At 52.3% G+C, this 26,879-nt stretch overlaps 10 protein-coding genes across 10 annotated transcripts; 4 read left to right on the forward strand and 6 right to left on the reverse strand.

Moving 5' to 3' along the window:
* Positions 1-590: 590 nt before the first annotated feature.
* AYO20_03865 (hypothetical protein) lies at positions 591-1,166 on the forward strand (the record flags this gene model as incomplete). The annotated part of the gene is made up of 1 exon (XM_022642165.1): positions 591-1,166. The coding sequence occupies one exon, from the start codon at positions 591-593 to the stop codon at positions 1,164-1,166; it is 576 nt and encodes a 191-aa protein (XP_022501822.1).
* A 220-nt stretch (positions 1,167-1,386) lies between these two features.
* AYO20_03866 (hypothetical protein) lies at positions 1,387-2,700 on the reverse strand (the record flags this gene model as incomplete). The annotated part of the gene is made up of 3 exons (XM_022642166.1): positions 1,387-1,520; positions 1,568-2,578; positions 2,634-2,700. The coding sequence occupies 3 exons, from the start codon at positions 2,698-2,700 to the stop codon at positions 1,387-1,389; spliced, it is 1,212 nt and encodes a 403-aa protein (XP_022501823.1).
* Positions 2,701-2,984: 284 nt separating this feature from the next.
* On the reverse strand, positions 2,985-4,240 carry AYO20_03867 (hypothetical protein; the record flags this gene model as incomplete). The annotated part of the gene is made up of 4 exons (XM_022642167.1): positions 2,985-3,650; positions 3,716-3,784; positions 3,849-4,095; positions 4,161-4,240. The coding sequence occupies 4 exons, from the start codon at positions 4,238-4,240 to the stop codon at positions 2,985-2,987; spliced, it is 1,062 nt and encodes a 353-aa protein (XP_022501824.1).
* A 520-nt stretch (positions 4,241-4,760) lies between these two features.
* Positions 4,761-6,577, reverse strand: AYO20_03868 (hypothetical protein; the record flags this gene model as incomplete). The annotated part of the gene is made up of 5 exons (XM_022642168.1): positions 4,761-5,206; positions 5,269-5,417; positions 5,469-6,072; positions 6,149-6,404; positions 6,461-6,577. 5 exons carry the CDS (start codon positions 6,575-6,577, stop codon positions 4,761-4,763), a joined length of 1,572 nt encoding a protein of 523 aa, XP_022501825.1.
* Positions 6,578-7,155: 578 nt separating this feature from the next.
* Positions 7,156-10,815, forward strand: AYO20_03869 (hypothetical protein; the record flags this gene model as incomplete). Its single annotated transcript, XM_022642169.1, has 3 exons — positions 7,156-7,247; positions 7,300-8,364; positions 8,418-10,815. The coding sequence occupies 3 exons, from the start codon at positions 7,156-7,158 to the stop codon at positions 10,813-10,815; spliced, it is 3,555 nt and encodes a 1,184-aa protein (XP_022501826.1).
* A 785-nt stretch (positions 10,816-11,600) lies between these two features.
* On the reverse strand, positions 11,601-13,872 carry AYO20_03870 (hypothetical protein; the record flags this gene model as incomplete). Its single annotated transcript, XM_022642170.1, has 3 exons — positions 11,601-12,430; positions 12,489-12,555; positions 12,673-13,872. The coding sequence occupies 3 exons, from the start codon at positions 13,870-13,872 to the stop codon at positions 11,601-11,603; spliced, it is 2,097 nt and encodes a 698-aa protein (XP_022501827.1).
* Positions 13,873-15,716: 1,844 nt separating this feature from the next.
* On the forward strand, positions 15,717-19,712 carry AYO20_03871 (hypothetical protein; the record flags this gene model as incomplete). Its single annotated transcript, XM_022642171.1, has 1 exon — positions 15,717-19,712. The coding sequence occupies one exon, from the start codon at positions 15,717-15,719 to the stop codon at positions 19,710-19,712; it is 3,996 nt and encodes a 1,331-aa protein (XP_022501828.1).
* Positions 19,713-19,972: 260 nt separating this feature from the next.
* On the reverse strand, positions 19,973-21,626 carry AYO20_03872 (hypothetical protein; the record flags this gene model as incomplete). The annotated part of the gene is made up of 2 exons (XM_022642172.1): positions 19,973-21,566; positions 21,619-21,626. 2 exons carry the CDS (start codon positions 21,624-21,626, stop codon positions 19,973-19,975), a joined length of 1,602 nt encoding a protein of 533 aa, XP_022501829.1.
* A 574-nt stretch (positions 21,627-22,200) lies between these two features.
* Positions 22,201-23,146, forward strand: AYO20_03873 (hypothetical protein; the record flags this gene model as incomplete). The annotated part of the gene is made up of 2 exons (XM_022642173.1): positions 22,201-22,936; positions 23,001-23,146. 2 exons carry the CDS (start codon positions 22,201-22,203, stop codon positions 23,144-23,146), a joined length of 882 nt encoding a protein of 293 aa, XP_022501830.1.
* A 923-nt stretch (positions 23,147-24,069) lies between these two features.
* On the reverse strand, positions 24,070-26,424 carry AYO20_03874 (imidazoleglycerol phosphate synthase, cyclase subunit; the record flags this gene model as incomplete). The annotated part of the gene is made up of 4 exons (XM_022642174.1): positions 24,070-24,156; positions 24,398-25,880; positions 26,187-26,206; positions 26,302-26,424. The coding sequence occupies 4 exons, from the start codon at positions 26,422-26,424 to the stop codon at positions 24,070-24,072; spliced, it is 1,713 nt and encodes a 570-aa protein (XP_022501831.1).
* Between the last annotated feature and the right edge of the window lie 455 nt (positions 26,425-26,879).

Consider the following 26,879-nt stretch of genomic DNA (forward strand, 5'->3'; position numbering starts at 1 on the left):
TGCCGCGAAAGAACCGGCTTATCAGGTAAGTTTTGAAGTCGTCTTCGTCGTATTGCTCGTAAATTGTGGAGACTTCGTGCTGGACTGCCTTACAAGGCCACAAAAAATGGAACCTGGTGATTGAGAGGCGCCGGTCCGAAATACTGTTACGTTCATATTGGTGTACACCAGATCCCTGATCTGTCGGGTAGACTGTTCGGACTTCCTACTCCTCAGGGTCAGAGGCCGTCCATCTTTAGGCTTAGTCTGGCGCATGGCCGTCCAGCCTGGATTGCTGTACGTCGCAGACTCCTGGCAATACCTTAGAAATACAAGTTGTATGCATCACGCTGGCGTGAACCACTCTGTCGGGTCGACTTGAGGGCCTATTAAGGTCGCTGCGTTGACCGCCATGGATTCTGCTGCGTTCCTTGTGCTCCTCTCCTCAAAACAGAAGGATCATGTCTCTCCCCTCCTCATCGATTCCATCTCACTTTCCCAGGTCTGATCAATCTGCCTGGTTCCCCTGGACTGAAAGCACAGTCCAAATGTCTTGTTCTCCCCGCGATCATGACCACGGGGAACAGAAAGTCCGTGGTAGGCTCGATAAAATGAGCATTGCATCAGTCTTGAACGATAGTCAAGACGAGGACCAAAAGACCGACGACCAGAAAAGCCAACCCAACGACCTCCAGTCAATAGACGATGGCACGGACAGCAGAGACTTCACCGACTATTGTCCAAGCGAGGCCACGTCCGCTAGCTCTTGGGAGTCATTGATCGCGGGACGAAAACGCAGACGTCCTCGCCGGGGCTGCAAGAAATACACGGATGAGCAACGATATTTCATTTGGTATCACCGAACAGACCTGAAGGAAGCCTGGGACGACGTCGAAAGAGAGTTCCTCCGTCAGTTCGGCGAAGTCAGAAAGAAATCTGGACTCCAATGCAAATTCTATCGCATTCTCCACGAAGCAAAAGTCGAAAAAGTGAGAGAACAAGCAAAATCCGGACGTAGATATCGAGGAGACCGTGTCGGCAGGTTTGGAGTGGTGGACAGAACCGCCGAGCGATTTGCCTGGATGCGACCAGAGGATCAATTGAGACCTCCTCTGCCGTGCTTTGCCACAGAAGATGGCTGCCGAAATCCGACTTACGAGATTTATTCCCAGGAGAACAAGATATGAGTGGGAGAAATATTGCCCAGCGTCACATCGTGATGACAATCATGGTTGGTATTGATGGGGTGGTCTCCAAATTCCCGTGACAAGTCATTCTAGGATTCAGGATTGGTGGTTTCGTGTGGTAATGAGTAGACCGGGGCGGCTTAGTGTCCTCGTCGGCGGTGATCTGGGTTTCGCGGTTGCATTATTGATTGATACGGGTTCCAGGAACGGTCGCCAGTCTTTATCGAAAAGCATGATCATCGCCGAAGTCCTCTTGGTCAGATCCATAGGTACGATATTTGTACGGGTTATACCCGTACTCATCGTCTGAACTGACTTCTTCTTCCGGGTAGTCATTTGCGGGATTATCCTCAGCTGTCCAGAGTCAGAATGTCAAGGTTACGAATATCTTGGTTGCTTACCATTTGAGTCCTCTTCGTCCCAATCAGTGTCGTCGTCACTATCGATGTATTTTTGCCAGAGGTCCTCGTCTTCTTCGTCAATGACGAGGATTCCATAATTGGAGTGCAGACTTGTAGTAGTGTCTGGACCATGGACCTGAGCATCGTACTCCACCCGGACATAAGTTTCGTAGACATATTCCTCCTCTTGGGTACGAGCAGTCATTATGACATCCTGGGGTTTTAAGGGAGGTGGCGAAGGAAGCACCACTTCGGCCGCTTGCTGCACGTCCGGATCGAGTTCCATCGCAAGGGCGGCCAATTCATCCGCAAGCTGATCAGATTCGAAATCCCAAGTGCTTGGATGGTCTCTGATAGAAGTCCCGTTCCTGGCTGTTCGGGAGCCTGCCTGAACAAACGTACTCGTCGTGCTTCGCCTAGATGCCTTCAAGTCTTCCAGGGTCGGTTCTGTGACTCCGTCCGATTCTGAAACCCTTGCCCCGTCATCTCGTTGGATTTCCAGCACCTTATCAACGGGTTTTTGACGATACAGCGGATTCTGCTCGTGGCTGAAGATGGGAGCGTGTCTTTCAACAAAGGTAGCGAGAGGGGGGCGAATGAAGTTCTTGGGTTTGCGAATCCCACCAGAAGCGCTTGGACTAAGCACTGATGAAAGGTGACGAGTGAGGTGGAAACGGCGTGTTTGCTGGAGTGCTTGACTTGGGGCAGGTGAGTCTGGAGCCGAACCGCTACCGGTATCCGCGGTGTTGTTCTCAGACGCTTTCCCACGGTTCTCTTGTGCTGCACCATCTTCTTCAGCGAGGGATTCCCGGGCCTCCTTTGGATCTTTCTTCAGATCGTTCGGTGAGCTGAGACGAATTGGAGGAATGCCAGGAGCAGGAGGCTCTGACCACACCGCTTGAGGGCTGGTGACTCGCTGAGAAACGGGGGCAATCACATTGGGCTGGACGCGTTTAAAGTAGAATTCCGTGACTCTCCGCTTTTTGTCTGGGCCATTCCCGTGTTCGAGGTCTAGTGGGATTGGATTAGCTCATACTCTGAGGGTGTAGATGGCAGTGGGAAATACATAGTGCCTCGACAGGTTCCTCCTGTCTCCTGCGCTTCACGCTGATGCGCTCTGGAGGTAATGACATATTAGCAGTGGGGAGGCGCAGACACTGCAGCGTGTTCAGTTGCGAGTTAGAGCCTGCCTAAGGAAGAAACGACTTGAATATCAGCGTGTGTTTGGGTGTGAGCAGCAGCTGGACAACAGTGAATGATGTTTGGCGTCTGTTCTGGGAAAATTCGCCGGGAAAGATTCTCCCCCGTACAATGTCATTCCGCAGTTTGTTGATCAGCGCAGCCACTCATCGTCATCAAGTTTGTACACCAATTTCCCCTCCTACTACGATTACCCACTGTGTCCTTTCTGTGCAACTTATTGCTCTCGCTGATTGATAAATCGCGCCACAGAAGAGACACTCTCTTCAACAGGAAATGGTAGCAGAGCATCTGGGTGCACTGGTGGTCCGCCCAACTTCTTCATCAGTCCCATAACCTCCCCCTGCTGCCTGGCCTTCGACAACCACAGTTCTTGCGCATGCCTGGTCTTTATCTCCTCCGGTGCTGCCCGACTATATCGCTGTAAGGCGTCAACAACAGTGAGGAAACCCTGGTTGCTGCTACTGACAAAGCGGCACATTTCTCGGTGGTCTGCCGCAATACCGCAGCGCTCAACATCGGGAAGGCCAGGAGCAGCACTGCTTTCATCCACAATATACGAGGCACCCAGTCCAGGAATCGAAGTGCGCTCCTGTTCCCACAAAAACATGAGATGGAAGTTTGACATCAAGGCGACGAATTGATCCGTGATGTTTTGCAGCGTTTCCGACTCTTCCTCAAGGGCCTTTGCCAGATTTGATTCAACACGCAGTATTCTCCTCGGGATTGTCAACCTCGTGACCTTTTGTAGGCTATTGAGAAGCTGTGCTTTGCTTGAACCATTGTGTGGGGTGCCGAAGAAAATGATACCGTAGGTACAGGTGAAGATTGAGCGGAGATGCGAGTTTTTCGGTCCTGTCCGACCTTCTGAGTATGCCAGTGCCTGGACATGTCAACCTTGATCAGCAAATATGGATGAGGGACTGCCTCTGCAGCGGTTGAACCTACCCTCTTGACAACGATGCCTCCGAGAGAGTGGCAGACAAATATTATGGGCTTCTCGCTGGTACCGTTCAGCTGGAAAATTGCAGTCAGCAATTGAATGTCCTGCCATGCCCAGGCAACTCCAGGATCTGCTCACAGTTCTGTCCCCCTGCAGTTGTTGTACCAAGCTTTGGGCATGTTGGAGTATCCGATTCGAGCTTGTTGGTCCTTTCAGGGACGAGATATTCGCGTTGTAACCCCAAGTTAACACCCTTGCACGGCTGATGTATTTTGGAAGGAAGTCTTGGTGCTTTAACCAGCAGATGGGCTCGTCTCCCTTTCTAGGATTCTCTGCAGTCCAGGTGTTGATGGCATGACCATTGAGACCGTGTACGGCGACGATGCTGACTATCTCAGTATACTAAAACAATAGGAAATGGCTCGGGGTATCCGGCTCAATCTCACGTACTCTACTTCTGGCTCTTCCGTTTGAGGTCGATACAGTTCGCGAAATCCAAAAACCTGCTGTTCTCGTATATTCGGACCCATGTGGATTACTTCCCGTCAATTCTGCTTTAAGCTCATGCGTTATTGAGAAGGTACTTGAATACTGGAAGGACAACTCGAAACTTTTATGACCTCTGGTGGGCAGCGGAGCAGGCAGCAGTCAGGAACCCCCCTGACCTGGGCCTGGACCGCCGTGTGTCTGAACGCCTGAGACAGAAGCGTGCACACCGCGTGATTATCGATTGACGCCTCGAAGGTTATTATGAGGCTTAGACGCCGGCTATCGAGGTCGACCAGGGTGAAGAGACATTCCAGGAAACCAGCTTCCACCCAACCTCTAAGTTCTGAAACAGGGTTTTGGGTCGAGGTCGGCTCCTTCTGAAGCCAGCCCTTTTCAGACCAGCAGAAGGACAAAATACCCAGCGACCCATCCTAAGTCTATCCTGGCCGCAGAAGGTAGTCCTCTGCGATCCACTACGAGCTACAACAAGCGCTATAGAAGCTCTGTCAGGCTGTCTCTCGGCCAATGGAACATTCAAGCAACATTCTCGCAAAATACCTGCTATCGTCGGACGTACTCGACCCTACAGCCGTCGGCGCTTGACAAAACGAGCGTCAACCTTTGTTTCTCTTGGCCTAGACGTTCAACGATCTCGCCGTCCGGCAAATCAAGGCTGGAACATGCCTGAAGCAGCCTCACTATGGTATACGAGACCTCCATAAGTGCAAAATCTTCGCCCAGACACTGTCTCGGTCCGCCGTTAAAGGGGAAATATGCCCAGCCAATCTTTGCGAGTTCGTTGTCCTCCCACCTTTCAGGGCGAAAGTCGTCTGCGTCCGGCCCGTATATGCTCTTTACACGGGAATTGACGTACTGTGAGAACACGACTACTTCACCTTTTCTGACCAGAATCATTTGCTTCCCGTCAGGTCCTCCACCCGTTGGTAAGAGGGTCGTTTTGGTAGCTTGTCGGTTGTTCAGAGGCACTGGCGGATACAAACGAAGACCTGGGATTCATTAGCCAGCTGTGAGGCGAACATACCCGGCAGACTTTAATCATGTGACTCACTCTCCTTGATGACGCACGCGAGGAACGGCATTTTACGAATCTGTTCTCTCGACGGATGTATACCGTCGCCCATGACAGTGGTAACTTCTGCTCGCAGGCGTTTCATAACCTGTGGATGGCGGACAAGAAGACGACTGGTCCCATGACAACTGTCAGCGTGCTGATGCAATTTGATTGATGGGTCAGAGAACAAATCTTACAATGTCCACGACAAACAACAGGCCGTTGTATCGCGACCTGCGAGAAGGACGTTCAGAAGCTGGTCTCTCAGCTCGGTTCGGCTTTTCGACTCATTGGCTATCTGGTCAATAAAGCTGTACGCGTCTTGGCTCTTCTCGTTGGAGAGATGCCTCTGCTCGATGTACCGTTCCACATAGGCGTGGACAGTTTTGCAAGCCCGCCGAAAGGCTGGTGGGTTATACAAAGCGTGCCATGGAGCGATGCGGAACCGCTTTGCAAGCCCTTCTTGGGCCAGATTGAAGCTCTCGGAGAAGTCTCGATTTTCGGCGTCTTGATCAATATCTGCTCTCAGGCTGTAGACCGACTTTCCCATCAACAAAGCAGTAGTTGTGTCCAAGGTGAGGCTAAAGAACAAGGGTTGCAAATCAACCACTCCCTGATCCGGGAGATGGCTCAACAGATTGTCAACATGCTCTTGGAAGTGGCTGAGATTCTGATACTGTGCTCGGACAAATTGCTTGCGCAAAAGTTCCCGGGAATGTTTCCAGGCAGCACCTTCTTGCGTAAATATACCCTGGCCCAGGAGAGGAGCGAAAATCTCTGCGCGGACTCCAAAGCCGTAATCTATTTGGCACGCATCAGACACACATACCCAAATGACGAACGAGCAACCGATGCCTTTCCTCGAATGGCGACTCACCCGCAAAGTTTGACGACAAGACGGCCTCTAGATTCCGGGGTTCGAGGATATGAAAGGTACGAGGGCCAAAGAGCAGGTATTGAGAAAGCATATTGCGAGGCTCATAGTCCTTTGCGATGGAGCAGAGGAATGGCAGAAGACGACCTTCAGCATTCGAGGTCCATAGTCCACGCACCCAATCGATCCCCAGGGGCCATTTGTTCGGGAGCTCGGGAGGTGGCATGCAGTGCATGCGGTGGGCAAGCGCCGAATCTCTCTGTAAGTGCTCAGAATCAAACGGCCTCTTCCTCCTTCACGTCTTGGAGATCTTACCCTGTAAGCGACCAGCTTGTTGACGACTGGGTAAAGGATGAAGAGTAACAGACATAGTAGCAGGAGCATGCTCACTCTCGACCAGAGAGGAACTCCCCATATGCCATCTTCCGACATTGTCTCTTTTTGGATTGCCGATGCGTGCATTAAAGGATACAGAATTCTCTAAGTCGACAAGAGTTGCTGGTAACATCGACGTGGGGAAGTGGGCAGGTTATGGAAATGGTTAAGCGCCTGGCGCAACTCGGCGGTTCGGGACGACGTTGTGGAACTCGACACAAATATAAAGATATGGGCGCTTAAGATTCGACAAATGGCCAATTAAAGCATTTGCCGCTCACCAGGTATGTTTCAAAAGGACCCCTACTTAATCTCCTGAGCACCCAGTTGCACACCTGTTTTGGGGGGGTGGCGCACTCCACGAGATGCTGAAATACATCTCAGGGACTATGAGACAGACGAAAATGGGAAGCCAAATCGGGAAGCCCAAATGGCCCTGACCATGGAGTCTGGCCGCTGGTGTTTTGGCTGGGCAGTTGGCAGCCGGCAGAATCTCTACAGCATTATTTCGGGGCAAAAGCCCAGGTATGCCCGAGACCAAAAGTTTCGCGCCTACCATATCTTCGTTGCTGTCTCGAAGATTTCTACGGCTTTCTGCTACGAGGGTTAAACTCTACAGCCTTGAAGATTCGAGCATGCCGACCGAGTTGATCACTTTGTATCCATGCCAGGTACAGTCTTCACAGCTTCCCCATGGGCCACAGGAGCTGACGGGGCCTGTTGTCGAGTAAGCATTTCCCACTTCATCTCCTAGAATTCTCAAGACTGACCAAGGGAAGCATCGTTGCAGTGCACGGACTTCAGGAGGATCTTATCAGTGCCTGGACAGATCCCAAGACAAATATTCTCTGGCTTCGAGACCTGCTTCCTGAAGATGTCAAGAACGTCCGGGTGTTGACCTTTGGATACAATGGCTCTCCGGAGTCATTCTTTGGTCACGGTGGTGTTGACCCGTTATATCCAACAGCAGAGACCCTCGTTGCTACCCTTCACACCGACCGCTCTCTTACCCGTTGTCTTCAACGACCCATCATTTTCGTTTGCCATGGTCTGGGTGGACTCCTCGTCAAGCAGGCATTGTTGTATGCTCATGATCAGAGGGGCGAACACACTCGTTTCTACCGCGATATCTACACCTGCACTTATGCAATCGTCTTCTTTGGTACACCTCATGACCAAGTCGATAGGAATGTTTGGCTCCAGCCAAAACGGCTCTTGAGATCCTCAGACAGTTTTCAGTATGGACCCCGGGATGCGCTGACCAACGTCAATCGCGCCTTCAGAGGTCTTCAAAATGACCTGAACATGTTGTTCCTTTGGGAAGAGATCGAAACTCATGTCAAGGAATCCTCGGCAGCCCCGGCTCTGGATGTGCAACGCTCGGGAATTCCCGCAGACCATATCAACATGACCAAATTCTCGAGCAGGTCCTCTCCAGGCTACCGCACAGTTCTAGCTCCTCTACTTGGTTTCATCCAAGACGCTCCCCTAAAGATCGCTTTGAAGTGGCAGGAGCAAAAAAACCAGGGCGCGTTGCAGCGGTATGAGTCGGCCAAGATTGATTCCCCGTTAAAGTCACCCACGACCGGTCAATCAGGGGAAGGGGGTGGTGGTGACACCCCTGTGTTCTCGCAGAAGGGCATCAGTAGCACTTTCGATCCACCGCTTGACGAGTTGCTACAGACCTCTACATTTGTTGGCCGTGAAAAAGAGTTCAAGACTCTTGAACATGCGATCTTTTCATCTTCACAGCCACCGGGGCCGAAAATATTCGTCATATATGGTATGGGAGGCTCCGGTAAGACCGAACTTTGTTCTAGGTTTGCTACTAAGCACAAGAACCGGTGAGCTCAAAGTAGATCCTCAGAGATAGGCACAGTGCTAACTTATTCTCTAGATTCCAGGGGGTTCTCACTGTCAAGGCATCATCACAGGACCAGATCAAACGAACTTATGCTGACATCGGAACCAAGGGAGGTTTGGAGGCTACTGAGAACGCTGCCGCACATATCCTGTCACATCTCTCATACCCTTTTTTGCTCGTCATCGACAACGCCGATGATCCAGCGCTTGGCCTCCGAAAACTTTTTCCTAAAACAAACAACTACGCCTATATTGTCATCACAACTAGAAATCTGGACCTATGTAAGGTCGCCACTGTCGGATCCTTGGAACTGAAAGGTCTGGAAGACACCGAAGCACTAGAATTGCTGCTCAGTCGTGCGGACATTCCAAAGCCCGTGGATGATGCCACCAGATCGCTCGCCAATGAGATATGCAAAACCCTTGGCTTCTTGCCCCTGGCTTTGGTGGTCGCAGGAACGTACATCAAAAGGGGAAAGTTCAGCTCACGCCTGCAAGACTATCTCGATTTTTACAACGCTTGTCGGAAATCTTACAAGCCTTCCCGTGTGAAGATGGATTCTGCCGATATGGGCGAGGATAGAAAACTCAAGACAGCGTACCCGACTTTTGAAGTCTCATTGGCTTACTTGGAAGAACAGAATTCTATTGCTTGCCAGGACGCCATTGAAATACTTAATGTCGTGGGATTCTATCATTTTGAACGTATCGGAGTTGATGTGTTTACAACGGCGGTTAAGAACAGATCCCAATCATTTGGGCGTCGGCCCAGACCTTCATTGGTCGCGAACCTCCTCAGCCCTGTTCATAAACGCCTACAGCCTCCGGTCCTGCTCCCTGGTTTCCTCAAGACGCGAGCCGCAGTCTTGGAGGCATGTCGTGCAGAAGACGCTATTGCCGAGTTGGCATCACTATCTCTCATCCGCTGGGATGGATCTGCACGGACTTTCTCATTGCATCCCCTAGTTCATGCTTGGGCTCAGGATAGGTTGAGGGAATGCCGGCAAATATACGCTCAGATGGCTTTCAATCTCCTCGCGGAGGCCATCACGCTACCTTCTGATGACCTAGCCAAGGACGACCTTGGTGTCAGGCAGAGCCGAGAAATCTTTCACAGAAGCTTGCTTCCCCATCTTGATGCCTGTTTAGCTGCCTGCCCTATTGAGATCGGGCCTTACAAGACCTATTTGTCCAAGGTCTCTTTATCCCTGACACCTTTCCTGTTACCAACAGCACTCTCGATTCTAATGCAGCAATCTCTGGCTGCGGCGAAGAGCGGATACGTATATGCGGAATGTGGAAAATTCCAACAATCGGCCGATTACTTGACAAAGGTGAAGGACCTGCTGCACGAGCTTCTTGGTCCCCGCCACAAGAGTACGATGAGCATCATGTTAGGTCTAGCCAAGGTGTATTGGGGACTCGGTCGTCTTGATGAAGCAATTGACCTGCAAAAGCTTGTCGTTGATGCACGAAAGCAAGTCCTGGGTGAAACTCATATCGACACCCTCCTGGCGATGGATGACCTGGGACGATCTTACTGGTTGAATGGACAGTACAAAGAGGCGCTGGAGCTATCTGGCAGCAGCATGAGACAAATGGAACTCGAGCTGGGACTCAATGACGACCGCACGCTGGCTGCCATGGATAACTACGGCGTTGCACTTGCATCGTGGCACAGATTTTCCAAGAGTGCAGCCATTCACAAGCAGGTCTTCACCATACGCGAGGAAAAGCTGGGCGCGAAGCATCTGGACACGTTGACTTCCAAGAACAACCTGGCCATGGCGTTTCTCGAGTTGAAACACTTGGACGAGGCTCAGGAACTGATGACCGGAGTGTTTGAGGAGAGGAAGAGGCAGCTCGGCAAGGAGCACCCCTGGACGCTCTGGGCGCTTTGCTGGCTCGCAAAGATCAAGGTCAAGATCGGGAAGCTCGACGAGGCGGAAGAACTGCTCGACGGCGGGATCGAAGCGGGCATCCGAAGTCTAGATGAGAATCACTTGGGCGTGCTGATGGGAAAAGGTGAGCTGGCCCGTGTATACTCTCGGCAGGGTCGCCTCAACGAGGCATTCGAAGTTCTCTCAGACACAGTCACCCGCCTCGGGAGATCAAGGGGCATTGAACATCCGGATTGCTTCTATGCGCTGTGGAAGTTATCCGTCCTCCACCATCGGCTTGGGAGAGCGCGGGAGGCGCGCGACGCCTGCGAAACGGCTCTGAAGAGGGCGCGGAAGAGATTGACCGATGCGCACCCGCTGGTCGGCATGATCGCCACTGACCTCGAGGGTTTCCAGAAATCACTTCGATCGCAGGCCCAGAGGGAGACGGGTAATCAAGAAGCAGCGGCAGACAGATCGCCCGACACCAGGACCGGGGTGTCGACTCTCAACCGCCGTTTCTGGCCTCGCCGCGCCCAACTGACGTGGTAACGAATTTGATGTCCTGTCGAGAATATGAACCTCAATCTCCCTTTTTTTTTCTCTCTTTTTTTGAGAGGCGATTACAGAGCGTCCATGCATGATGTATGACACAAACAAAGGCCGGGGGTGTGCTTGGGTGGGTGTTTCAACCAAGAATTGCATCCATCCATCCATCGATCCTGAATCTACTTGTATACCTTGATCTATAATAATACCTATCTCCAGACTCCCTTTCGACCTGTCGGCCTTCCAGTGTGACTCTCGACGCCTCCCATCGTTTCCCGTAAATTTCAACCTTGTCCTTGTCCTTCTGTGTACTCAACGCAACCCATCTCGACTCTACTCGAGGGGGGACAGGAGGGCCAACTCCCCAAGTGGACGACATATCCATGAAATCGACAAATAAACGACGTAGTCAAAGATACTAGCCAGAGAATGAGTGAACGAGACTCATTCGCGCTTCCATCTGAGATGGGAATCAAAGAGAAGAGAAGATGGAAGTTAAAGAGAAGGGAAGACAGGGAGAAAGGGAAGAAGGCAAGGGAAGGCGAGGAGAAGCGTCCTGTAAAATCTGATAGATGATCATCATTGATGTATGTGATTGAGCCTTGTCTTCACGCCTGATACTGCTCGGTATATGGGCAGGAAAGAAATCACCTGAGCGGCTGGCGATCGCGGCGATATCTGCGTGTATGTCCGATTCCCTGCCCTACCCTACCCTACCCTACCCTACCCGGGATCTATATGTCAATCCATCTGGCCATCCACTTCTCGGTTACCTGTTGGGGCCTCTGTTAGTCTGGCTTGGGAGATGACAAATAGCAAGAGACATGGAAGAGTTTTTCGGATAGCCCAGGAAATGCTGTACTTACGGCTTTTGCTTCGTCCACCAGGCCCAATTCAAGAAGGAGCTGGACACTCGCTCGGACGCCACTCTCCAGAGCACTCGAGATCCAAGAGCTGGTATAGCTGGTCCCTTCGCCGCTCATAATGATACCCTGCTCCGTCTTGAAAAAGGCCGGGATGAACGCCTTCCTCATTCCAATGTCCGGGCTTGCCCAGCTAATGGTCTCGTACTGATCCAGCACCCAGCAGCGCCGGTTGAAGGCCCCAGTATACTGCTCGTAGATCACAGGGCCGTGAATCTCGGCCATGGCGTCCACGACATATTGGACGTGAACGTCCTCCGAAATCGACGGCCAGCGCAACCCGTCGTCAGAGGAGGTGTAGCTTGCGAGCATCACCCCCATCCCAGTCGAGTTGATATCGTAGCTTGGGTAGCAGATGCTCCCGATACCAGGGATATCGGTGGTCGTGCTGCAGGAGCCATAGATGGGGTTCTCGAAATGCTCCCAGAAGCGGGTCTTGAACTGGAGTGCCACCTTACATACTTGGGAGTAAGGGTAGCTGTCGATGGCCGTCTTCAGAAGATCCGAGAACGCCGGGAGACGCCAGGTTCGGACGAGCGGCATAGGAACAGTGACGACCGCTAGGTCATAGCTTGCGTTCTGGAACGTACTGTCGAGTGGTTTAGCCTTCCATTGCAATGTCACCTTCTTGGTGCTCTCGTTGTATTGAACTCGCTGGATCTTGCGATTCATGAACGTCACATCGTCCACAAGAGCTATGCGTTACCTATACGTTAGTCATTCCTTGTAAGGCTGCGCGAGAGTTGTACGTACGGTGGAAGGCACTGGGAAGACGGGTCAAGCCACCATCAATCGTCCTCCAGTCAGTTGCAGAGAAGTACTAAAGTAAAACGAGATGTCAGCGCCGTCAGTCGAGACCAGATCTCAAAAATGGTGTGGCTTGGGTCAACCTGCAAAAGTAGATTGTCAGTGTGGATAAAGGCAGGCACCAGCTCACCATTGATTCAAAGAGATTATCCCAAAAACTCTCACTTCCAGAGCCTCCAAGCTCAACGAAGGTCTCATTCAGCGCATAACCCAGGACATTGTGAGCATAGGCGAATTCGGAAAAGTCGTCGCCACCCAATCCACCAAGTCCTTGGTCTAGGAATGTCTTATGCGCCATGTATATGTTTCGAGCCATCTGGTCGATGAAACTACCGTTATCGTAGATAATGTTCAGCTGCTCGTCAAGTGCATCCAGCTTAGGGTCGTCTGGCTGGGAAGAAGTCGTCCCAAGCAATGATGCATTCGCTCGCACTTCTGATATCGTCGGAACTTGGCCGTTGGGTTTCCGGGCGCCGTTAATGTAGTATAGTCCATTTGGCGAACTTTGGTACCATTTGATGAAATTGACCGTGAAATTGGTATTGTTATTGTTCAGTCTGTTGACTTCAGCAGCCAGATCAAAAACAATGCGGTGATCTTGGATCTGTATCGTCTGGTTCGTCTCAGATGACGTGTACGATAGTGGGAAACGCATTGGGCCCATCTCTTGATACTGTCTCTCACTTGGGTCGCCGAAGTAAGCAGTATGGACCCTTCCACCCAGCCGCTGAGCTGCTTCAATAAGAGAAATATTTGTCATGCCGGATTGGTTGAGGGCCAGCCAAGTCATGAGACCAGCCATGCCAGCACCGACGATGGCGATTTCTTTGGATTTCGCTTCTTGGACATTGACCGCACTGATCTCTTTGTTCTTGAGGGCAACTACTCCGTCGAACCATGGACCTTCCGCATCAATACCGCTCGAGTTGTCCATCTGGATTGAGAAGTCGGCCTGGCGCTTTTTGAGGCGTCTGCGCGTGGTCTTTGCGTTGGGTGCGATGGACACCGGGGCACTTCGTCCAAGAAGGTTCTGTCTTGCATCCCATGCTGAAAGACAATAACCTGAGGGAGCCTCTTCGGGGACTTTCCACAAAAGCCTATCGTGATCACAGGAATTGGAGCGGGCAACAAGATGGTGCGCTTCTCCCGGAGTCTTGGCCTTGCAAGGACCATACGTGAACGCGACCTCTGTGGTGATGGGTTTGTCATAAGACACATGGATATTGGCAAGACTCGAGTCAACAGCTCGCTTCAGGTGCAGCTTCACTGGCAAAGAGACAGCCAGCACACATGGCAAAATCAAGACTGACAGCAGTAGTTGACCGGCCATTGCGAGCGCCAATACTCTCCACCGGATCTAGTGTAGATTAGATGGACAAAGTCTTGTAGACCTGACTGGCAAGCATGGGTCTTTGTATATAAATTCCAGCTCGTTTATCCGTGTACCCTACCCCCAAGCTTGACCTTCCCCAACCTTTGTGGAGGTTCTGGATATCGGTACATCTAGAGAAGTCGTTCAAATCCGATGTAGAATGCATAGCGATGATTGGTTTAGATTAGTAGGTTGCATGCGAGGAGGATACTCTGCGACCTGCCACATCTAGCAAAGATGATTAAACAGGCATCAGTCGATTCCTGTGTTGAGTTGATTTATGCAGATCATCTCGTGGGCCGCGGTTACCGAGCCGAAAGAACTCACTACCTGGGATGGGAGAGACTGTCGTTGGACAATTGCGCGCTCACGGACATAATATCATTACCTGATACTTCTGTGTAGCTTCCTGTTGCTTCACTCCGGTCATTAGCATAGCCTTGTTTGTACCTCGTACGGTATTTCTCTTTACCAAACGCCCTGGCATCTGACTGAACACGAACGTGCCATGAGACTCAAGCATTATGCGCGTCAGGGACCAGAACTTGATCCTTCTTTCCTGATACGTCGATACGATGATCTCTCGGCAAGAGGCTAGGTAGATAAGGATGGATATTCTGACTAATGGAAGAACTCTAGGCAGAAGCTTTACGTTGGTTAAACCGTTGATTCATAAAGGAATAACGCGCATTCGTTGGCAGCTCTGGGGAGAGAGGGCCGTAACGACAGCCGGAAGGATTTGCCTTGCCCCACAGAAACCGGCGGTGATGGCAATATAGATGACAGTCGAAAATACGTATGGGACAGGATAGCGAAGAATGTGGGGGTTGACATGGCTTGATAAGAAGATGACTTTGGTACCTCGTATCAAGCTTTGTATTGAATTCTTATGCACCCGTGGCACCAGCTTGGCCTGTCGACGGAAGCGGGCAGAACATTGTTCCGTGCCGATCCCGCATGCGGAAAAAGTGTTCCGGTCCTCCGAAATCACGTGGGTTCCTTGCCCATCGCATTTCTTCTCGCTGTTGAGCGTCGCTTCGTGGCGTCGAGCCGTCCCGTTCTGAAACGCCTTGAAACACCATCACCTGCTCGCTGTGCGCCTTGTTTTACAGGATATCAACTTCGCCTGCTCTCAACAGCCCCATCGATACACTAGGCGGCTCTGCCCCCAGACACATTCCCGCCACAAGAGCGTTGCCCCAACGCTAGCAACGACCGTTGAAATCAAACATACCTTTCTGAAAACTGCCTCGAACCTTAAACGGTTTTGAGGGGGGGACAAGTGTGACCAATTTACCAATGATAAACTCAGGCTGCGCGGCCAGCTGTGTTTTTGCCTGCACGTACCCGACTACTCTGGAACGGTTGAGCGCAAGGCGTCTTGCCGGACGCGATGTGACACTAAAGATGAGTCCATCAATCAGATGTTGGCATCTAGCCAGGCCAGGGCCAGCCTTTCCAGCCGCTTCCTGTGGGGTCCAGACAAGATCAACAGACAACTCAAGCTAATCTCGACTACTTGTGCGGGCACTTTCGCCATGGAAAGAGAATGCCAGGGCCCAAAGTGCGGCCTACCCTATATTGTGCGAGTAGCGGGGTGATCGGTTGCAGGGCTCAAAGTCAAATCTGGCTCGCCTGAACCGCATTGACATTTGAGACCTGGCCCTCCGGCCGCGTGGCGCAAAAACGTCTGAGCAGAGAGCCAGCCTTATCTGGCAGACAGCCTGTCTGGACGGCGTATTGGCTTTGCTCCCAGTCTCTTGTTTGTCATCATCGCCATCCTCAACACCGCATCTATCGCGATGGCGAACAGGTCGTTTCATCAAACATCCCCAGTGAAGAGAAAGCCGCTGCCTCGAAACTCAAGACACAGCAGTGCTTTCTATGATGGCGCCTTACAAGATGACGCATACCCTATGATCTCCTTCGACGACAGATCCTCCTGGGCTCTGCCTCCTTTTCCAGAGTTCAATCACACAGAGACAGCATACGATCCTCAGACGTATCTCGATGCCCCGAATCCGACCCAGCATCACGGCAAGATCGCCGGACAGCAACAGGTTGGCAGCAGTCACAGCTTCGAGACCTCTCCTTTCCCGGATCAGTGGGAGGACTCTGAAGCATCTAGAAAAGCCCCGTTCGTCTGGCAAAATGACATCCCCCAAAACAAGGACGCGCAAGTTCTTCCGCGAACGTGGAACCCGACTTGGTTACGCAAACCAATTCTGTTTGGATTCATTTTACTCTTTCTAGCCCTGATCGCCGGCCTGATCATCCTGTGGCGATTTGCGCAAATCGAGAATGGAATCAGAACTGCCATCACAAGCAATCATTATGCATGGACTTATGGTCCGACAGCACTGCTCGTTGTGATCCTTGTGCCCTGGAGACTGGTTGACTTCCATTGCCGAACTTTGGCACCATGGTCACATCTTCGGCATGGCCCAGCGCCGGCCAAGGAATCTCTACTCCTGGACTATATCTCGCCTCCTTTACCCCTAGCTCTGGCAAAAGCTGTACCAAACCACGATTGGGCCGTGGTGGCGAGTGGTATGGGCATGCTGCTGCTGAGAATTGTCATCGTCTTCAGCACTGGTCTGCTTGTGCTTACACCGACCTCCGACACCAAAGTCGTCTCTGATGCTCTTGTGAACTCAAAATTCGTGGGCACGAATTTCACAATTGGGCCTTCTGCTATCGACACCGAACTGATGGAGTTCTACGGCATACAAGAACGGGGGCTCAATTATCAATACGGCACGTCAGCGAGTGTCGCATATGATACTCTTGACTTACAATCTCTACCTGCAAACTCAACTGTGACAGCAACGGTGAACGGCGTGTTCCCTTTCTTCGACTGCGAAGTGGTCACACCGGAAGTTATTGGCAACAATTTTACTTGGTCGAACGATGGTTCATACCCTTACGGAGATCTCCTAGAACTGAGGCTTACGCTGTCTCCTGCTCATTGTCCTCCGATGTCGTCCTACCACCAGTTGTGCCAGGCACCCAATTGCCCTGTTGGGCGATCCATCATCTCTGACGAGAGCTGGAACACGTTCGGTCCGCCGATTGACGATCTTGATCCATGTTCCAACCTCTACGCGCTCACCTTGATAGACATCACATTTGAAAAGGTCACAGGGCACCCCCAAAATACTAGCGCTGCCTGGAACGTCAACTTGGCCGAATCGGTTGGACTAGTCTGTTCTCGCGGATACACGATCGACAAGGTCAACATTACGATCGATACCGCCAATCCCACCTCAAAGGGCGGAGTTAACACGACCGGGCCACTGGAGCGCGTGGCAGATGTGCTGCCTGGATACTCATACTACAATCTGAGTATGGCTTTCGAGAATGAAGTCTTCGTAAATAGCCTTCCCCCTACACCAGAAGCTCCGAAGATATATGACTTTGCCAACTTCTTCGCCATCCTCGCGGGCGGATCCGCTGTTGATCTTTTAAATACCACAACATTGAAAACCACTGCCGAAAAAGCGTTCAAGGGCGTGGGTGTTCAACTTGCCCATTCATATCTACGCAAACGTGACAACGCCACAACCACAGCCAGCGTTGTATATCAGGAACCAAGACTTCAAGTCCGAGAGCTGAGCGTGTGGGCCATGTGCGCAGGCTTTGCTTTGCTGGCACTCGCCGCTGTCGCTGTTCTCCAATGGCGCACAAAAGACGTGGTCTCGCGGCAGCCCAACTCTATTGGCGCTCAAGCAGCAATACTTGCCGCGAGTCCTACGCTTCAGAGGTCGTTGGAGACAGTCTCGAGCTACTCAAGTGCACAGTCCAAAGCTCATCTCGAGGATTTAGTGGCCACTTCTTCCTTTGTCAGTGAGCGTGCAAACCCGGAATTCTCCATCAAGACCGCCGTGCAGGAAGGAAGTCAACAAAGACCAGCCGACGAACACAGCAATCATTCTTGGTGGGAAACTAGCTCTACCACACCCTGGTTCATGTCAGCAGCTCTTGGGCTACCGCTCACGGTCATTGCGGTTTTGGAAGTCTTGCAACGCGAATCAGACGCCCACAATGGGTTGGTCACCATTTCAAGCTCTGCCATCTATCGTTCACTACCGACAATCCTTACCTCGGTCGTTCTGATATGTATCGCAATCATGTACGATGCGATCGATTTCGCTGCAGCGACACTTGCCCCGTATCAGGCTTTGACTCGTGGAAGTGCGCCGGCAAAACAGACATTGCTGAGGACATCATCCGGCGAGCTCCCAATCTGGTCCACGTTGAAAGCGGTTCGTGAGCGCCATATGGAAGCTGCTGTTGCATCAATGGCCGCCCTGATTGGCAGTTTGTTGACAATCATCGCTTCGGGCCTTTATACTATTGAAGCCGTCCCAGTTATTCTCGGTGTTTCCGTCACCGCGTCCGACAAATTTGTGCCCTCATTCGGAACTACATCAGATGGGGCGGCTGGTGCTATTTTCACGCTGATCGAACAGAACAACGCGTCTTACCCAGCATTCACATACGATGGACTGGCATTTCCGAAGATCGAGGCCTCTTCCTTAGGAGCCGAGGCGCTGAAACAGCTAGGCGATTCTGCAAGCCCAGTAACCCTTCACGCCGATGTTGTGGCTATGAGGGCATCACTTAACTGCACCTTGGTCCCCCAAAAGAACATGAATATGACGATGCAGGGAGTACCCAGTGCTCATGCTGATCCTAGCTGTCGAGAAAACCACATCACGTTCCACGCCGATCTACCCCCGACATGCCCTCACTTCTTGACTGGAGACAATGAATTAGTGACCAATATTACATTCGCGACTGATGTACAGCATGATTGTGAGGATCCGGATGGTCTTTCCATACATGAGCAAGTGGTTCTCAACAACCAGGGCGCAACAGACGCATTCCTCACCGATGATAACGTAGGGTATACCTTGGGGGCGGCAAGCAATCCCCCTGGATGCCCATCCTTGGCATTCATGTCTGGCTACTTTGTCGAAAATGTCACCTCGACGGAGAATGTGACAGCAATGACCTGCATTCAGGGGTTGGAAGAGGTTCACGCCGAGACTATCTTCATAGTCTCCTCGGACGGCTCTTTTCAGGTCACGTCGGAGCCGAAAGTCGATGAGAGCTCAGCAAGGTGGCTTCAGGCGTTCAATAGCACGTTTTGGTTCACGAACACGAAGACCTTCGCAGCCTTCGACCGGGAGGCCCCGACCCTGTTGACCGACTACTTTTACTCCCAAGTCAACTATGGCCCCGATGGAATCCCAGCCGACGAGCTGACGGGCCCTGCAAACACACAGCGCTTCGTTGACGCCACTCTGCGCATGTATCGGCGGTACATGGCCCAGCTCATCCACGGCACCATGCGCCGCAGCCTGAACCAGACCGAAGCCGCAACGGCGCCCCAGTACCGCGGGTCCGTCTCTGGCGTCGAGAGGCTCCGACTCAAACAAAACGCCACGTCGAAGCTGATCCTGCAGATCTTCCTCGGCATCATGCTCGCCTGCGGCCTCTTCGTGTACGGTCGGCGCAACATGCGCCGTGTCCTGCCCCAGGGTCCGTGGAGCATCGTGGGCACCATGAACCTGCTCGCCGGCAGCGAGGTCATTGACAGGAAGATCATCCCCGCCGGGGCGGAGTTTATGAGCGACGACGAGCTGAAGAGAGTGTTTGAGGGTTACGTCTTCAGCCTGGGGTGGTGGGATTCCTCGCCCGACGACGGAACGAATAGTCCAGCAGCAGGAGGACAAAAACAACGAAGATTCGGTATCGATATCGGCAAGGCGGACGCTGGTGCAAAAACATGAAAGCTTACAATCTACGCATATGTAGTTGTGGTACATGATCATAACAAGATTTGGTCATTTACGCGCTCGAAGAAAAGGCGCAAAAAAGGATCGCTAAGGGGGATTTCGAACGATGACCTCCAAAACCAGAGACGAGACTTTTTCACACAAATGCACTCTCCTCCGAACCGACAACTCCCATCGCCGACCACGGCAGCAGTCTGCGCCAAAATACTTGACTTGGTAGAGTCCTCCCGCCCTCTCTTGATGGTCATCACTCTCTATCCACTAATCCTTGGATTCCCGGTGACCACCTCTTCAGTGCCGTCTACTCGCTGTCTCTTAGCATCAGCCCCGTCGGCAGTGATCGATGTTACATGATGCTGCTGGACATTGCTCACGTCTCCTAGCGGTGTTCTCTTCGCTGCCTGCAAAACGCGGTCAACTCCACTAGGGTCAACTGAGCTCACTGCGTGCCCAGGGCCTGAGTCCAAAGGTCCTCGTCTCGTGGGAGGTCGGTATGCAGAGGTATTAGGCCCTCGCGCGCCTGGAATCGGTCCGCTGGGGCCAGGAGCACCCAATCGTCTCATCGGATCGGATTGTGGGTTGATGACATTCGTCCGGAGATTGGTGGTGTCTGGAGTCAAGTCTCGTTTCAAGGGAATAGACCTGTTATGGTTGACCCCGGAAGTCTTGCGGATGGATGGACTCTCAGCATGTGGGTTGAATCGAGGTGCCGTCGCCGCTGCAGCGGGAATCACGTTGTTGTTCTCATCCAGAACTTCAGCAGCCCTGGCTGAATAAAAGCCAACGCCTTGACTTGCTTGCTGGGGAGGCAAATGGTGGGGAGGTAGAGGTGAAGCCGCCCGAGAGACATTGTCAATAGGCGGTCGAGAGTCTCCTGTCAAGGGTTTTGCAACAGGGACTGGAGCCGCTTGGTGCCGCTGGCCGGGCAGAGGTTGAGGTATGACAGTAGTGGGTGGAAGAGTCTGGGCAGGCTTTGGGAGCGCCACTCGAGGATCACTACTTGCCCTGGCTGGTGGTTTGGATGGCGTAGTTATCAGATCAGCCCTGGCCTGTGGTTTAGTTCGTTCTGAAGCCGAAAGACCCGACTTATTTGTCGAATCTGTCGGCTCTGCAGGTAATGAGACCTCATCTGGATGCCCCATGTCGACACCATCAAAATCAAGTTCTTCAAAGTCTGCAAGCTCGAAACTGTCCTCAAATTCTGGCGTTTCTTCTTGTGCGTGTGTAGAGACAATTGGCTTTCTCTCTTCTGGCGCCTTTTTAGGTGCAAAGTCTGCGTGTCGATGGAGCATACCCTCGTCCCATTTGGTGCTTCCCACCTTCATCTTTGTGACCTTCGACAAGTAGCTCTTGTCATAGACGCAGTTGCCCAAGACATTGCCAAAATTTCTCAGAGTCCTCTTCAATGCATCCGTGGTACCCTCCTTTTTAGCCTTCTCAAAAGCAGCTGCTTTGCCTTTGCAGTTCTCAATTTGTCCGTAACCAATATCTTCGTGGTGGGAGCCGTCTTTCAGGGTTACCCGCACGATGACGGAGAGACCGAGAGAAATCTTGCCCGTCTGAGGGTTCTCGTCGACAAAATCGATCTGAATGTTTTGAATGGAGCTGCTCCAGCCATTGAAGCCGAAAACCTCATTGGCAAGACTGATGGCCTTGTCCGCTGCCAGGTAGTGTACTTTTGAGCCACCTGGTCCTGCGCGTGAGGAGATATACTCCGGTCCTAATTGCTTGTCTAGCCGACTTTGCAGGGTAGCAATCTCTTGAGCAGTATATTCTGTTATTCGTGGCGGACGCTCTTCGAACGGGTTGGCTGTCGTGCTGCCGTTTGGCTTGTGCTGGTCACCTACTCTGTCAGATAGTTAGCAATTGTTCTTTAAGAACAAATCAGACAAGACCTTACGCAGGCATCGCAGTGACAGAGTGAACGGATCTAGCCTGGGGGAAGTTGTTCTGCTATGACATAAGGAATAGGTGAGTCGCGATTTGACATTGGAGGGGGAATGCAAGCTAGGCTCCCTCAGCGCGCCGCCTCCATCGCGTTGGATGTCTCTGAGAAACACCAATCCACGTGACTAGCGTAAGCCTTGCCAGCCTTGTAGCTTGAGCGCGTCGTAGTCACGTGTAGCCCACCAGACCGATCTGATATGACGCAGCTGCCCGCTGTTGAGAGGCCACCAAAAAAATTGCTGAGGGACCAAAGTTGTGGGTGTGGGGTTGAATATTGAAAGCACCATCCCATACCATCCCTCCCTATTCTCCAACTTTGAGAAGAAATTCATACCTTGTGACCATTTACTGCAGATGACGCTGAAGGTTCTGATCTTGTAACCCTCATGTCGCTGACCTCGAGACCACCTACGATCATTCTATCATTACCCTAGTCGTCGAAGAAGCAGCCCTTGGTGGCTCCTCACCTTCAAGATACATAGCTAGGTCCTGCTTCCTCGCCGACCCGCCCGATCGATACCTACCCTCCACCAAAATGTTCTTCCTCCTTCGCTACATTCTCTATTTCCTAGGCTTCTACTTCGTCACCATGTTATCCTGCTTCGCTCTCTATACCTATCTTCCGAAGCCTCCCAAAATCCTCGGTTTCGTCGCGCGCACCATGGCCGCCTATCTGAGCCTCATAGCCTGCGCAGCGTATGGCACAATTTCCTCTGCTGTCCTCCGAGTCTTTGGTCTACATTTTGCATATGCACAATGGACGACAGCGAAAGCGTTTAAGAATCTTTGCACCTACACAGTGGGGGTGAAATTCGACATCTTGGACAACGGCTACGAGATCCTAAACAACACCCGCCCCGCCGTCTTCATCCTCAACCACCAAACAGAGCTTGATGTACTGCTACTAGGCTGGATATGGCCAAAGTACTGTTCCGTCACGGCCAAGAAGTCACTCCGCAACGTCCCCTTCCTAGGCTGGTTCATGACGCTCTCGGGCACTGTTTTCATTGATCGGGTGGACAGAAGTGCAGCCTTGAAGGCTTTCGAGGGTGCTGCCAGGACCATGCGAGAGAAGAGACAGAGCGTTGTCATATTTCCCGAGGGAACGAGAAGTTACTCGGTGGAGCCGATGCTGCTCCCATTCAAGAAGGGGGCATTCCATCTAGCTGTGCAGGGTGGTGTACCTATTGTCCCGATTGTGGCAGAGAACTATAGCAGTGTGTTGAGCCCCAAGGCTAAGAGGTTCAATGCTGGAACAATCCGAGTCAAAGGTTGGTTGATTGCTCGACTGGAAATTGTGCATGAACTACGGACTCGCACTAACGCATTGTACAGTGCTTGATCCTATTCCTACAAATGGCCTCACGGCCGCGGACGTTGATAAACTAACACAAGATACTCGTGAAAGGATGCTCAATGCCATCATAGCCATGGGTAAAGACTCGGAGTCACGATCTGTACAGAACAAGAAGGACTCGTGAAGGCAAAACACCAGGACTCGGCAACTTATGACGAAGCTCGAGTTTCGAGAAGTCGATGTATCAGACTGTTCCAGAAAGGCGGTAGAGATATTCGAGAAGCCATTTCCGTCCGTCCCACATTAGGCTTAAAGGAAGGTTCAGCACTTCGAGTTCTGTGAACGCCCATCGCCACATTTCTTCGTCCTACATCCCGGATCTTCTTTTGGGCTATACCTATTATTAGTGGTTTCCCATTGACCCACGACTATTTCACAAAGAAGTTGAGCGATAAGCAGCTAGCGCTGCGGCTACGAACTTAGGCTATCGTGGGAAGCAGGCCTTGTTCGTGATTTACGGTATAAGCAGGAAACGATCCAGGACATCACTACACGGTCTACGGATGACTGAGCTATAGTTTGATCATGTGGGGTATCTGCTACTGGATCACTGAAAGCCCTTCTCCGTGCGGCGAGAGAAAGGAATGGTTCAAGTGCCAGGACCAAGAGACCCAGACCAAGGGGGCACACGACCATGCTATTCAATGGTTTCTGGCAGGCCCAACACATACCCCGCGGATGTTGCTGCGATTAACGACAGCGTCACGGCCACTATCCAAGCATCATCAAGCCTGTTGCGTCGATTCCTTTCCACGCTGAATTGCATAGCAGAGGCGTTCTATAACACGGCATGGCATATGAGGCGAGCAAAGCAGTAGACGAGATATTCAAATAGAATCTATTTCTTCCCGCTTGTTTATGCACAAATTTCACGTCCCTTTTCCCTCTTGTCAGCGGCGTCTCTAGTTGTCATAATGCCAGGCACAAGGACAATCCAAGTTCCATCTAGATGCTAGATATCTATGGTGGTGAAAAACCCATGTCGGCTTGTACGGCAAGGGAGCGAGCGAGCGAGGCCGGGTCGATCGGTCTGTCTGTCGGTCTGTCTCAAAACGTCTCAAATGGTCGAACCAAAAGGCCCGTCTGGCCGAGGTGTTCCTTGACTTGGGCGACGGTGTATTCGCCACGATGGAACTGTGTGGCGCAGGAAGAGCAGGGCGGGTTGTATGTCAGTAAGCGGATATCTCCAATTCGAATTTGAAAAGGTGGGTTGTGGATGCAGAGAAAGAAATAGCGGCTAGGAACAAGGCCACATGCAGGTGGGCAAGGGAGGGGTGAGTGATGGGAAAGGGGTTGAGAGGGAGGGAGGGAGGAGTGAGTGAGTGAGTGAGTGATGGCTATGATGATGGAGAAAAAGAAGCAGGGAGAAACTCACCATGCCAGCACCCAGTGCTGCGTCCACGTTGGTCTTGCGAAAGACCTCCTCGAAGTGGGCGGGGACGCCGGCGCCCGAGGACGCGATGACAGGCACGCCGACGGCGGCCTTGACCATGTCGATCAGCTCGAGGTCGTAGCCGCGGTTACTGCCGTCGCGGTCGATGGCGTTGAGCAGGATCTCGCCGGCCCCGAGGGCCTGGACGGCCGTGCACAGCTGGACGACGTCGAGGTCGCGCGTCTCGCGCCCGCCCTTGATCGTGCACGCGTACCAGACGTACTCGCGGCCGTGGGCGTCCGGGAAGGCCGTGCGCACGGTGTGGTGGGTCGTCTCGGACGGGGAGGAGACGAAGATGCGTTTCGGGTCGACGCTCACGACGACGGCTTGCGCGCCGTACGCCGCCGAGATGGTCTCGATGGATGTTTTCCCCGTGAGGCGGCCGCCGGAGTGGTATTCCTCAGCTGCCAGCACGGCGTCGGACCCGATCGACACCTTGTCGGCGCCGGACGCAAAGTACAGTTTCGCGACGTCGAGCGCCGACACGTTCTTGCCCGTTACGGGGTCCGTCATGTCTCGGATCCCGCCGCCGATCGTGAGCGGCACGAAGACGGTCTCGCTCGTCCGCCGCAGAATCTCCAGCATCGGCAGGTCCGTGATCGGGCAGTCCCGGAAACTCGTGATATTGAGAAAGGTGATTTCGTCGGCCCCTTGCTCGTAGTAGCGACGCGCCATGTCGACCGGCTTGCCTAGGTTGCGGACTTGTCCTGGCCCCGTGGTCGACGCGTCGGACTTTTCCCGCACGTCGTACTGGTCGCCCTTGGTCACGACGAGGTCGCCCTGGTCGTTGGTGCGGACGTCTAGACAGGCGATGATACGCCTGGTCAGACCGTTTTTTCCTCCATCAGACCTCCCTGCCTGGGGTGAGGGGCCCCCTTTCGCGGTCGAATTGGTTCCGGGAATGGATGGAATGACTGGATCCGACCAGGTATTGCCCTCAAGAAAGGCCTTAATGACTCTCAGACCAGCCGCACCAGATTTCTCGGGGTGGAATTGCGTCGCAAAAACGTTCCCCTTCCCGATAGCCCCCACATACGTCTCGTCGCCGTAGGTGGCCGTGGCGACGACCCATCCACTAGCCTCCAGCTCACCGGGCACATAGGGTGCGAAGTAGCTATGCACATAGTAGTACTTACTTCCTTGGTTGAGACCATAAAAACTGCGTTCTTTCTCTGAAGTCGAGTGGTTTGAGTCTAGGTCAGGGTGCAACGTCGAAGCATCGTTCCAACCTATACAAGGCACAGACTTCTTTGAGCCGTCTGCGTTATCGGCTGAGAAACGTTTGAGTGATGTAGGAATGATATTGAGGCCCGAGACATTGGGTGCCTCTTCTGAGCCTGTGAACAGCGCTTGGAGACCCACACAGATGCCAAAGAAAGGCTTGCCGCTGGATATGTGGGCTTGAATGGCGGGGAGATAGCCTGCCCTGGAGAGAGAGGTTAGGCAATGACCAAAGTGGCCAACACCTGGAAGGATGATTTTCTGTTTGGAGAAGCGGAAGAAATGTTAGACTTGGTCAGTATGCGGTATATTGAGTACAGGTGAGAAGGCAAATGAAACAAGAGACAGAGGGCAGTCAGTCGGAACCAACGAGTGGATACTATAGCATAGACAGAGTTCCGATCTCAGCCAACAACTTCTAACACAAAGACTCTTGTGTCTCTGGACTTCAGCCGGCACTGGCCCCTCCACGTCCGGTCTGCAAGGAGTGACTCCTTTGCCAAAGACATACAACGTCGTCAGAAGAACCCACTATCTGCAGGTCGGATAAAGCAAGACCTGCACCTGTACTGCAAGGCAACAATGACAGAGCAAGAGACACGAGACTGGAGATTGCAAACACTTACATCTGCCTTCTCAACATCCTGGGGGCTCCGGATCCATTCGACCTCCCATCCGCACTTTTCAATGGCGTTCACCAACGAGCGAATGTTGCCCGCGACGTAGTCGAGCAGGTGGACTTTAGGCATCCTCCCTATAGACCGGGAGTCCTTTCTCCCGGATGAATAGACTAAGATGGCACCCGAGTCGGGGTTTTGGTAAGAGGCTGACAGGCTCAGTGCGGAAGGAAGTGTCTGGAGGGTTGTAGTTCAGGGTAGATCCATCCTGTTGCCTGTTTCAGCTAAAGTACCTGGACGTCGCTTTTTTTCAGTCAGAGTGGGATGTGAATTGTTCAAGGACAAGTTGAGGTTGAGATGGAAAATGAATAAAAATCGTCGGCCAAATTTGGAAGTGAGTCACGCATTCTCATTGGCTGCCGAGGACGACGACGAAGAGAAAAAATTGTCCGAATGGCCTCAATCATCTCCAAGCGACGTGAGGATACATCGAGCCATTGACTGTCATCTGGCATTGTATAACGAGGGGCGTTAGACAATTACTTCAGTCGTGTCATTCATCGTTTCTCCAGCGCTATATCATGACT

The sequence above is a fragment of the Fonsecaea nubica genome (genome assembly GCF_001646965.1).
Source record: "Fonsecaea nubica strain CBS 269.64 chromosome Unknown Scaff19, whole genome shotgun sequence".
NCBI classification, from domain to species: domain Eukaryota; kingdom Fungi; phylum Ascomycota; class Eurotiomycetes; order Chaetothyriales; family Herpotrichiellaceae; genus Fonsecaea; species Fonsecaea nubica.